The 13472-nt window shown below is 41.6% G+C and overlaps 1 protein-coding gene across 2 annotated transcripts in view; it reads left to right on the top strand.

Moving 5' to 3' along the window:
• The window catches only part of wdpcp (WD repeat containing planar cell polarity effector), a 77988-nt gene that overhangs the window by 16793 nt on the left and 47723 nt on the right, over positions 1–13472 (top strand). For both annotated transcript variants that reach the window (XM_087176474.1, XM_023415721.2), the window contains exons 3-6: positions 68–174; positions 6456–6540; positions 10215–10259; positions 13121–13171. In XM_087176474.1, the coding sequence (XP_087032600.1) occupies positions 6480–6540; positions 10215–10259; positions 13121–13171 (157 nt within the window). In that variant the 5' untranslated portion in view covers positions 68–174; positions 6456–6479. The remainder of the gene's footprint in view (positions 1–67; positions 175–6455; positions 6541–10214; positions 10260–13120; positions 13172–13472) is intronic.

A 13472-nucleotide genomic window follows, 5' to 3' on the forward strand; every position in this document is an offset into this window, starting at 1 on the left:
CTTAAAGTGTCAAACAAAATGTCTCTGACTCCGCCTTCATTTCAGGCATGTCTCTCTCTTGTTGCAGTGGAGCTCCAGACCTGGACCTCGGCCTTCACAGACCCTGCGGTGATTGCCAAATTTGAACACAGCTGTTTATGACCTCACATTGGTCAGAACGTAAACTACACTTCTGTAAGTAAAAGTTATCTCAGTTAAAGAGCACCCTTTCCAAGAAATTGCAGTCGCCAGCCACTACTCAGTGGTGCTTGAAAACCTTTTTTGCTCATAAGAAGTGACATGATTTGCATTTAAACACATCAAGACAGACAGTGTGTAGCATTGTAATAGGTGCAGCTGAGTGTGTGAGATGCAGCTCTGCGGGGTCCTCATCCATCCCATACAGAATTTTTTAAGTTTTATAACATTTGTTCCAACCCCATATACCTACACAAAGGGTTCCAAATGTGAGGAACATCCCTCAATATCATGTGATCCAGAACAACACCACCATCAATTTTTTATATTTTGATGTTTAATGTAACAGGTTGTCAGGTGTCCCATTGTAGAGCTGAATTTCCCACATTGATTTCCCCTCCTCAGTACTAGATCACATTATTTAGATTCTTTCATTCACTCTGATACAGTACAATGGTGGGAAGGACACATACGTAGGTCGCCTTCACCATCAACGATCTATACTGGCATGAGAAATTTGTAGCAGAAAACACAAGCCAGCTAATTACAGTTTTACCACCCTTTTCTACAAATGAACATCAAAATTCAATTTAAGAAGAAAGAAGTCAATATGTCCACTACATGTAAATCAACTCTGCAGTTCAACAAGGTTTTATTGTTGAGCTTTTCTTTGCATTGTTGATGGGGCCACAGTTTGTCCCTCCAGCCACCCCATACATTTTCCTCTCACCTTGGCCAAGGAGAGTTTTCAGGGGGCAAAATCAATGAGAGAGATTTCAGATTTCTCAAATCCACCAACTCTATCACTATCTCTACTTTTCGTCATTCTCACCATCATCATGTCGCTATATCTCTCAAGACAACCTGTTTGCTTTCGCCATCATTTTTAGGACCCAATGAAATCAAAGACACTCACAGTGCAACCAAATAAACTCTCTTTGAGAGGTCAGTATATTGCTCTGTTCTAAAGATACTTTCCTGAAAATGTCCATGTTCAATACATAAGCGTAAATCACGTATTAATGATGCAGTGTAACAAATAAATAGTTTTGATGTGGAAGCAGAGATGAGGAAAGTTTTTGAAAGCATTTGTGATTAGGAAATACTGCTCTTACTTTAATCTGGAAAATCCAAAATGCGTGTATTTTAATATCGATCTAGACTCGCAGTGAAAAAGAAATTGAAGTAAAGTAGCAAATGTAAAGAAAGTTGCAGTATTGGTGGAGGTTTGCACGTCCACGATACGTTATACAGTGTCTGGTAGAAAGGTCAGGACACGTCATTCCTCCACCGGGGACAGAATGTTAAGGAACAACATTTTGGAAAGGCCAACAGTCAGAGTACGATGTTTGCGCTCTATATCCACCTGGACACTCACTGTAGCCGGACTTTATCCGTCCACACACTCAGAGCATGTATAGGACAATGGCTCAATGTGTGAGCTTAAATAAATGTCTCGATGTTTGAGTTCGGAGCAAGAAAGAGTGAGAGATGTGACAGGACTGCAATTCAGATATCTCAGAAAGGCTTCCATTGTTTCTCTCACTCTCTATGTCCTTCACTCTTGAGAGAACCAGTCTCAAATAAATATTTACTTAAAGTTCTGTCTCTGGCACACACACACACACACACACACACACACACAAACACACACATATGCAAGCGCATTCATACAAAGGCACTTTCTGTTGCTCTTGTTCCTCTTTGCACACATATACAGTACACACACACACACACACACACACACACACACACACACACATACTCACACACACACACATACACACATACTCACACACACACACATACTCACACTCAGTAACCACCCAGAGGGGACAGTGAAAGAAGAGCAGAGAGAAAGATGCAGAGAGCAGACAAGGTCGCAGTTCCTGTGGACTGTCTTTGAAAGAGGAGTCGTATGTTTTCCCTCCCCTCCTTTGATGTTAAAGCAGCCTCTTTACTAGTGTAAAGACAGGGTACAATAACCTAGACCCCCCCACCCCTCACCCAAGCCCTCTGTACACTGGCTGTACACCCCCACAAAGCTCTGCAGGAGCACAGGTAACCCACGGCAACCCCAGCCAGAAATCAGAATGATCGTGGCAGCTGTCCAGGACCTGTACAGCATTGTGTGTGTGTGTGTGTGTGTGTGTGTGTGTGTGTGTGTGTGTGTGTGTGTGTGTGTGTGTGGTGCAGTACTGTGCAAAGGTTTTAGGCGCTAGAAGTGAGCTTGCTTTCAAAAATTATGCCATGAATAGTTTTTATGTGTCAGTTAACTTCATACAAAATGCAGTAAACAGAAATAACATTAATAGAATCAATATTTAGGGTGACCAGCTTTTTGCCTTTAAAATAGCACCAGTTCTCCTCGATACACCTGCAGACAGTTTTTCAAGGTGTCTGGCAGGTTGGTCGTTCCAGCATCTTGCAGAACTTGCCGCAGATCCTCTGTGGATTCAGTCTGTCTGAGTGTCGTCTGTCTCTTCATGTGATCCCAGACTGACTCCATGATGCTGAGATCAGGGCTCTGTGGGGGTCAGACCATCTGTTTGCAGGACTCTTTGTTCCTTTTTTCAATGAAGTTAGTTTCTTTTGACTTTTTGACTCTGACTGTATGTTGTCATGCTGCAGAATTAATTCTGGACCAATTGGACGCCTCCCTGATAGTAGTGCATGATGGATAAGAATCTAAACATCTGACTTGTGTACAACCTTTGCAGGGTAGCGTCTGTGTGAAAGCAATCTTTGTACCAATAAAAAAAAAAATTGTAAAATTGATACCTATTTTATTTTTATTTTTTTTATCAATAGTTGTAATTAAAACGGTAAAATGTGCAAATATGCATGTGCCAGTGTGTACATGTATGCACCGCTCACAAATGAACATGAACAACAATAAATTGGTTTGTCTGCATTCTTGAAAAAGCACGTCTATAAAAAGCTAATCTTTGAGGTGATACTCGTGCTTGTGTAGCTGTTACTTCTGGTAATACAAGTTTGATGTAAAATTTTATGAATGAGGATTATCTGTGTGTGTGTGTGTGTGTGTGTGTGTGTGTGTGTGTATAAAGGCAAGGCAGAGCAGATTTATTCAAGCACATTTCATTAAAGTAACCTCAATGTGTTTTGCTTGAAAATACATACAATTGTAAATAACAGTAGAACAGTTACTGTACCTAGATACACAGGAGAACAGAAGTACTATAATGCAACAATAACAAATGAAAAGAAACAAAAAACCTGCGATGAACCCCACAGACACAAACCACAAATGCAGACACACAGAAATACATATATTCATATACACAACAAATAAACAGTAAATAACAGCAGATAACAGTAACTAAAAGTAGCCTCATCAGATATGGATCTTATTCAAGGTACAGATAGAAACCCATGGCATCATGTATACAAGACTGAGGCCACTGACTGACCTCAACTTCAGATATTGTTTAAGTACAAACCAAGAATACCACCTGAACCAAACCCTCTCTCTGTTCTTCGTTAACCTCTGTCTCTCTCTCTCTCTATTTCTCTTTATTGCAGGTACATCTGTGGCCACAGGGCTCATGGACACGCATATCACTCTTGTCCAACACACACTCGCCCATTTGCTCTGCCGTTTTCCTGTATCTCTGTCAGCCCCCTTGTTTCTTCTATTCCGCCATAAATTCCCTGAAACCCCGACAGCTTCGCAGAACAAGGTCTCAAGAACTTTTAGGCTAGCCAGTCTGGCAATAACTAAATGAAAGCTTGCTGAAATGAGGTTTTCCCTCCAAAAGGGCTGACTTCCTCTTAAAAAAAAAAAAAAAAAGCTGGTTAGGATAGGATGAAAGAATCCTCTTATGTCAGTAAACTCGTTACGCCGATGCTGCCATGCCATGCTAGCCCCAGCGTTTCCATGGCACCCAGTGTTATCTATGTGTATTTTTGTTGGGACTTTTAGTTTTGGGGGTTGAGTGGCAAAATGAGATTTTTTTTTTTTTCTCCCCCCCACACCAGGAGGAGCAAGAGGGGAAAGATAAGAGAGAGTCCCCTCTCAGCGTTAACGAGAGAAAATAAGAGAGCGAGTGGATGGAGAGACGGAGAGCATTAGCTGCACTGATAGCGAAATGAATGGCCAACACAGCAATACTGCTACAGCTTTGCTACACTATACAGATATTCTGCACCGGACATTGTAGAGCATATACTCCTCTCATGCACATGCTACTGTATGCTGATCTGATGAAATTTACACTTTTAGTCTTTTACAATGGAAATATCCAGTATAATATAAATATAAGGTTTTATTGCTCTATAATATCAAAATCAGTTTGTATTCTTTGTTCAACATGACATTATGCCCCAGACAGTGAACCGCGTCGGTTAAAGGATGTTTTGGTTTTTGAAAAATATTCTTCTTTCTTCTTGCCTAGACAAACTCATTGAAACCTTCTTTATGTATGCAGTTTAAAAATATGTTGAAGGTGAAATTAGCCTCTAACTCTAAGCATATAGGACCAAATATATGGGACATAAAAAGATGGTCCTAGTCAAGCTACGTGCAAGTGATAACAGTTCCCCAAAGACCAAACTTTTAAAAACTTTGAACTTTGGAGAACTAGTAGTTGCAGTAGTATGAGTTGAATCAGTAGCAGTACCGGCAGTGAGCGGTGGTTTGCTCTAGTTTTGATAGCAGTTGTAGCATTGGTTAATAGTTGCTGCACTAACAGTATTAGTAGTGATGGTAGTAGCAAAGTAACTAGTATTTAATTGCAACGTACCAAATACATCAGCAATATATAATAACGAGCCATCAAAGGACAGAAGTCACTGAAAAGTATCATCAGAAATATTTTTCCTATACACAAAATACATTCTGCCAAACGAATGTTCCTGCTGATAACAGGGAATTTGTCTGCCAGTAAAACAAGCCCGACTTTATCATAAACAAATTTGCAACATTAAAATATAAAGATCATCAGTGTGAACTATTTCACTACAACATGAGAACCATCTGCGTTTCAGTTGAACAGTTTTGCAGTCACAAATCCACTACACTAAACTAACAACTAACTCATTTACTCATTTTAAAAAGCACTGGTGCTAATTCAAAACAAGACAAAGATCGGCGTCAAATATATTCTGCAGTCCATGCAACTGACTAATTCATATGAAAGTACTCACTCAGGGTTTAAAAGATTTATTTAGAGACTAAATTACCAAATCCACCGAAACAGTGAAGCAAAATGAAGGTCGATGGGCCCCTTCAAGGAGTAGCAGACCGACAAGTGTGTAGGAACACTACAGTGACACCAGAAACGGGAGATGCGTAGCCCACTGCATGATGTTAAATCCAACTTTGTTTTCTGCTTTGCACAATACAGTTTTGAGTGTCTTAAATCTGCCCTCACATAAAACCCATTGTTGCCCTCCAGGAACCAAAGTTACCTGACTGGAGAATAAAGTCTGTAATACAGAAGGAGGGACAGCCAGCACATGCCATAGACCTGCTCTGTGTTGATTAGCTGATGTGAGGAATGCTGCCTGCTTTGTCTGAGCTGTCAGCCGCAAAGTGTGTGTCCGTCACTGCTCGTCTGTGATGTGTGAATGAAGCATCACCGCCCGTGACCTTGTCTCAGTGTCAGTCTGAGTTCATGTGCGTGTCTGTCTGTCGTTTTGTTTACGTTGTTTTTAATTTGTCTTTGGGTCAAACTGTGAATTCACACCTGTAGGGATCCACCTTACAAGTAATACAGGTATAACAGGTACAGGAAGTGGTGCTACAAAAGTGTTGTGTTGCAGCACAACATAACAACACTTTTTTAAAGAACACCGTCTACTACTACTACTACAAATACCATTAGTACTACTGCTAGTCTACTGCTGCTATGCACAGTACTAATATGACTACAATGACAGTTTCTGCCGTCACAGTAAAATTGATGTTTATTCAGAGAAAAAATACCCAACTATATGAACTATATATATTTGTATTGATTGTTTTTCAGTTTTGCGATAGCAGTGCTGTCTAATATTACATGCCTTTACCTCATTTTATAAAATCTTCACCGTGCACCATTTTTAGTAACTGGCGATCACAACTGGTCGTCATAAGAAATTTGGTTGTATGTGAGCGCGTGTGCCTACATGCCATCTTTGTTTGACCCTTACACCTATTTATGTCAATCTATTATGTCGTCTCGTCAAGATATGCATCTGTGGTCATGTTTGGTCTGCCCTGTCTCTTTCTCCGTCTTACATTTGTTCTTTCTCTCACTTGCCCGTCTCTGCAGACTCGGGTTACACTCCTCCGTCAGATGGCGTTCTGCCTGGCTGAGCTGCACTTGTGGTCCACCAAGAGCTCACTCCAAGTCAAAGGTAGCACTTATCACCATGTTCAATCTACCTCTCGCTCTCTGTCGATTATTCTCTGCCTTTCTCCCTTCTCTTTTTCCTCTCACTCCGTCTTGCTCTGGCTTTCTGTCATCACTCACTTTGTTTTCACACCTTCTCCCCACCTCGGTATATCGACTTTAACAATCTGACTCTCAGTCAACACCAATTCTCCCCCTGTCTGTTTTCACTTTCTCTTTGCTCTCTTCAAATTCTCATCCTTTCAGTGTTGTTTATTGCATTGTACATGACATTCATCATGATGTTTTACCTCGTGAAACTGTATTTGTACACTGATTAAAGTGTAATTTATTAGCGTGACCACAAGTAACTCAAGAAACAAGTGAATCATCTGAACCGTCTGTGTGACGAATGTTAACGAAGGGATTCCACCATTTGTTGACAAGGAAAAAGAGAAAAGAAAGAGAAAAAGTCGAAATCAGTGCCACAGAACCAGAGTTATTGTTTCTCTTTATTCCACGCATTCTTCTTTCTCAAAACCTGGCGCCTGCGTTACCCACAATACCACGAAAAAAAGTTCAGTTTGTGACACTGATGTGTAAAATAAAAGATTTCCCCGTTAAGACGGATATGCCTTTCATATTTGACGATAATTTTCCAGAAGCATAGCCATCAACGATCTTTTTTGTTTTCTTCAGTCAGCTGCCACATCACACCACATGACAGCCTACAGTAGTGTGTGCAGAAGTTTTAGACAAGCATCTTGGAGAACTTCCTGCAGTCCACCTCAGTGTCTTCTGTCTCCATGTGATCCAAGACCGACTCCATGATGTTGAGATCAGGACACTGTGGGGACCAGATCATCTTCTTCTCTCTGATAGTTATATCTTATAGTTCTAGTAATAGATAGTTCTTTATGATTCAGGCTGTATGTTTAGGATCATTGTCATGCTGCAGACGATGCTTCACCTGATGCTGTTGCATGATGGAGAAAGATCTAAAACATCTAAACCGCCTAAAACCTTTCCACAGTACTGTACATCTTCATATATTCATTGAGCTTTGTTAATTGCAGGCCAAAGCTTCCCTGTTGGGCCAAGTGAGCAGGGTCTAAGTTTGACTTTTCTTCCAGTTTTTGTGTGTTTTCTTGCTCTCCACCTATCAGTCCATCTCTTCTGTCAGAGGGAAATGCTCTGTTTCTCCATTTTCTTGTTTTCTCCTCCCTTCCATTCTGTCTTGTCTTTCACAGTCTGCTGAGCTTTAGACGAAGATAGTGTCTCTCGGAGGCTGACTGTGTTGTGTGTGTGTGTGTGTGTGTGTGTGTGTGTGTGTGTGTGTGTGTGTGTGTGAGTGCATTTGTGTGTGTGTGTCTATGTGTATACACTAAGGTACGGCAGGGTGTATATCCTAGGTGATGGTGACATATCCTTATTTGTTTGTTTTTTCCTGCTGTGTGTGTCTTCCGCTATCTTGGAAAAATGTGGATGGATACATCTGAGGGAAGAGGCCTGGTCGCTGAGGTGTGACGCTCCCTGTCACCACCTTCCTTACATCATATACATCCGCCTCGAAAACAAAAATATAGATTCATAAAGGCAGCATCTCTAATGCCGTGTAACAAATGTTTTCCATAGCAGCCTTGACCACTGAGCAGATTCCCAGATGCAGTTGAAGTGCTTTGCTCAAAGAGACCTCAACACAAATCACTGCAGGAGGGAAAATAGTTCTTCATTCATTAGACTAACACAGATTTTAAATGAAGATTCAGATTTGACCTGGTGTCCTATTTGTTTTGTTTCTCCTGCGGCCTTTGATGTTCTGAAAGCCAGTGGTTTATTACCTCCGCCAAGGAGGTTATGTTTTCACCTGTGTCTGTTTGTTGGTTTGTTTGTTTCTTAGCAGGATTATGGAAAAAAAGCACTAAACTGATTTGCACCAGACTTGGTGGAGGGATGCAGCATGGGTCAGGGAAGAACTCATTAAAGTTTTGTGCCGATGTGTGAAACTTCTCACAATTTCTCAGGAAATAATATTTGGATCTTGATGTAAAAAATCTGGAATATTTATGATATTGAGATCTATGACTTTGTACAGTTTGGTGCAGATCCAGTTACTACTCTGAATCTGATGGAACAAAATGTTTGGCCTTGGCAGATGTATGGGCTCTACTGCTACTAACATTCTAGTTTAATCAATGTACTGTTCTGTGAACAAAAGATAAATGAAGTCCTCCACAGTGACTCTACCTTGTTCTACCTTACTTCCATAATAAGATAGTTAAGGTTTAGGATTTAGTTAAGATGAACTAGAGTTTGGGTTTGAATTAGGATTAGGTTTGCCTGTTTTGGAGTGCTGTTGTTGTTGAATGAAGAATGAGTATTGAAATAAATATAGTTACTATGGATGATGGTATAAATATTCTTCTGATACCAGACGAACTAAAACATTGCTTGCCACCACGCTTTAGGCAACTTACTGTAGAGAAAATGAGTTACACACTATGGTGTTAGCAAACCGTTGTCTATGTACACATCCTGCAGAGATGGGTCAACATGAGCATCTCATCTGTGTCATATCTCTGGTATTTTTCTTGTCTCGGTCCAGTTTTCTCGCTTCTCTTATCTCTCGTATGGTCAACAAACTCCTGAGAAATGTATGGGTGTTTAGGTTGTTAGATGCTGGTCTGACTTCACTAGATGTTGTTTACCTTCTGCTTCATGTTGGGTCCCTAAAAGTGGTGCAGAACTGGGCATTAATTCAGTCATTTGATTCCATGTTAATGCCAAAACAAAATTGCTTTATACAGTTTCAACCGCTTTTATACAAATGGTTTAATGTGTGTATTTTGTGCTGGTGCAAATACAGAATGAATGTGCATGTTTGTTTAAAACTTAAATCTCCATTAGCAAAACACTATTAACTCATAGAGCTGTGGCCGCATCTGTATCCAGGTACAGCACACAGTGTGTGTGTGTGTGTGTGTGTGTGTGTGTGTGTGTGTGTGTGTGTGTGTGTGTGTGTGTGTGTGTGTTTGTGTCTGCCATCAGCTCTCTGGTTGTATTAGTGTGACCTGGCCTCAGGAGCAGCAGCAGCGGCAGCAACAGTAGTGGAGCGATAAAGAAACGATGTGTTGTGCGAATCCGAGTCTGGCTGCTTATGGTTTTGGGCCTGCAGGAATAACACTGACAAAAAAGGCTCAGCTCAGCAGTTTGTGTGTGTATGTGTGTATATCTATCAGTATTTCTGTTTGTGTATGTGTGTGTGTTTGTGTATGTTTATGTGTGTGTGTATGTGTATGTGTATGTGTATGTGTGTGTTGCATGTATGTATGTTAGACATATGTATTTTCTCTGTAGCTGTCCGCTGACTCTGTGTGTTGACTTTTAAATGTATATGGTGCATGTGTGTAATTCAGAGAGTCTGTCCCTCAGGTGGCATGGGTTAAAGCACACTCCTGTCTTTATTAATACCCCTCTGCCCCCCTCCATGCTGGCTTGGACCCCCCAGCCCACCTTCCTGCATCCTCCTCCCTCACAGGGTCTTATCTAAACTGTGGCGCTGGCAGACGGGACAGGCCACTGGCTGATAGCGATTGTTTATCCCATGGTGCGAAATTGCTGATCTGTCTTCTGCTTTTCCCTGACAGCAAGATGTTCATCTCTCTCTCTCTCTCTCTCTCTCTCTCTTTCACCCCACAGATACAGATATTGGCACCTATCAGTACTACGATAAAGGAGAGCCAGGTAAATAGTGTTTATATTGGATGTCTGTTTGTGTTTAAGATAAGTTGCATTTGTCTTGTTTTTGGAATGTATGGGATTTCCTTATATATGAAGAAGGGCTTTTTGCCTCCTCCTGTGCTCACGTAAGCGGCAAACACACACACACAATCACACACACACACACATACATACAGATTATTGGTCCTGCGTATTTTGGTGTCTTACACCCGTTAACCACACATATACTTTTCCACACAGAGGCTATTAGTATGTGGGATTTACACCCTAAAACCTTTATATACACACACACACACACACACACACACACACACACACACACACACACACACATACACCCAGGTTATTAGGCCTCCGTGGTTCTATCTCTTACACTCCCAGTGTTCCTGTTGACCCGGGGTCCTGCCACACAGCGATAGGAAAACTAAACTGTTGACTTTCTCCTAGATCACATAGCAAGAGGCCCCATGTAGTCCAGCCTCATATTGCCTCAGGCCAGGAGGCTTCCCCTACCATCAGGAAGTGCTCAAATCACTCACCCACAGTCCCAGCAGTAGGGATAGGCTGTCTCATCATTTGTTTTTGTGTGTGTGTGTGTGTGTGTGTGTGTGTGTGTGTGTGTAGTCGTTTTTATTTGTATGAAAATGATGCATCTTGCAGGTATTTTTGAATTTACACTGAGTGACCTGTCGAGGTTTCGCTTCATAGTACACACCCTCAAAATTAGACTCTGTAGTGTGTAATGCATATTCTACACTACCACTGGATACTGTTCAGTACAGAGAGTGGAGCACATACCGCACACTAGTGTGACTGAACTTTCACGTGCACATGCCGGTGGATGGAAACACACTTATATGATGCGTTTACCGTAGTGCACAAAGCCCATCTTGCTGTTCTTTCTCTCTTCTTAAAGACATGTACTAAGTCTATCTTTGTTTTCATTTCTCTCCTTTCCTCCTTCAATTTTGTTTATTTTTTAGTCTCCTGCCATCTGCATTTCTTCCCCTTTGTTACTACGCCTGTCTCATGTTTCTGCCTTTCATTGATTTCCTTCTCTTTGTCTCAGTTTTGTCTCTCTCCATGTATATTTAGTTCTTTCTCACTTTGTGTGCCGTATGTCTCTCTGCCACTTCCTCTCTCTCTCTCTCATCATGGGGTTCTCTCCCTTCTCTCTCATCTGAGAAGCTGCCTTCTCTTTCATTCCAATGTTCAGTGGGGAGACGATGCTCTCTCTCCAAATCCTTTCATTTGGAGGATTACTAAAGTGTGGCTTGATATCAGAGTGGAGGGAGGAGAGGGGGAGGAGGGGTGAGACGGAGCAGAATCACCATCCAAAAGTATCACAACATTTTCACAGGGCGGTGTAACGATAGCTTAGGTCATGATTCGACTGCATATATAGTAGATTACATTAGATTAGGTTAAAATTTGCTCGTTTGATATTTTGTTGGGGCGCTGTGGCATTCGACTTGAACAAATGTTGAAAAAGTGGGCGTGTGTTCAGCCAGACTGTGAGAAAAGTACATTTCATAACTAGAATGCCACTCAGTAGAGCGCATACCTCCGCCAAAGCCCAACATTTCCCTGCACCAGATCTGGATTATTATCTGAATCAGCCCCAGATTGTACTAACTCATAAATCTCACCACATCATAATTATGTCCATACATTATTTCCTGAAAGATTTATGAAAATGTCAAAAAAAAAATCCCTCTTAAATTTAAGGAAAGTGATTAAAAAAAAAACAAAAAAACCCTGGATCCGTTCCTTTGACTAGATGCGCACCAGAAATGAATAGGTTCTTCCCTGACCCACGTCCCATCCCTCCACCAAGTTAGGTACAAATATAACATCTATCTTTCAATACTTGAAAACATAACCTCCTTGCTGCCTTAATGTTTTGCCTCTTATTACACAATGGTCTCACAAAAAAGCCTCTAAAAACCTGCCTTCAAATCTTTATTATTTCTCTATATTCATGACTAAATAAGCAACAATAACAAAAAACTGTGAGCTAAAGAAGTAGTAGTAGTAGTAGTAGTAGTAAGAAGCTGATTCTGAAAATATCTAAGCTATTTAAGCTGAAGTCAGTGTTTTGTTCCAGTTTATTAGGTACACCTAGCTAAAACTAATGCAGTCTAATACAATACATCTTTGCCTCATAAGGGTTGTGACGTTCAGTTTTTGTTGTTTGTGGTGCTTTTGAATTGTATTGCATCAGACTGGTAGGTGTTGCAGCCTTCGTGATGTTGGGACTCATTTAAGGACTGCTGCATTAGACTGCGTTGGTTTTAGCTAAGTGTACCTAATAAACTGGTGACTGGGAGTATGTGTGTGATGTTGCTCTTGCTTTGACATTCACACGATCATTTGGAAGATGTCAAAACACAGACAACAGTCATACACCGCTCTGAAAAAGTTAAATGACAGTTCCGCTTCTCCCCACTAGAGGGAGACCTAGGCTCATTGGAGCGACTCCGGGGGTACCCCTGCTGCCAACCCCCCCTACCCAACCTTCCCCACCCAGCCCCAGAGCAGGTGCCCATGTCTGGTCCTGTCTGGCCCCTCACCCCCTTATCTGATTAATACTACTAATCCTAGAGGTGTTCCTGCCTGCCAGAGAGGCCGGCCACCAGACTGGCCACTTTCTTGCTCACAGTGACCGGGCCATGAGGCGCTGCTCTGGGGTTGCAGTCTGCCAACACAGCCCCTTGGAGCTAAGGGGATGTTTGAGCTCCAGCTTAGTTTTCTGTTCCTCTTTATCTAAATCATATAGAGACTAGAATCATTAATCCTCACACCATGCTCTTGTCATACGTTGTATAATCAAACCCTTCATTTGGCCTCTTTATTGTTCCCAGCCATTTCCTTGGAGCATCACTACTACAATGAGAAACTCCAGTTCAGTGAAGGTGAGTTTCCAACAGAGACATCAGAGTGATTGAGACAATTCTATTCTTCATATCCACCCGAGTGTGTGTGTGTGTGTGTGTGTGGGTGCTGGTGTGTGTGTTTGGGTCCTGCTCATCTCACCAGTGGATGTACATCTTCCAGAAATCTCCATCCTAGTCAGTCCACTGTCTTACTTCCTCTATTCTCTCTCTCTCCCTCCCTCTCTCTCTTCCCCTTGCTCTCTCTGCTTTTCACCCAGTAGTGGAATACAAACACCCTTATCAGGAGACGAACACTCATCCCCCTGCCCTCCCCTCCCTC

Source organism: Seriola lalandi, unplaced genomic scaffold (genome assembly GCF_002814215.2).
Source record: "Seriola lalandi dorsalis isolate HSWRI2012SDOR001 ecotype SW California unplaced genomic scaffold, Sedor1 jcf7180002054556, whole genome shotgun sequence".
Lineage (NCBI taxonomy): Eukaryota > Metazoa > Chordata > Actinopteri > Carangiformes > Carangidae > Seriola > Seriola lalandi.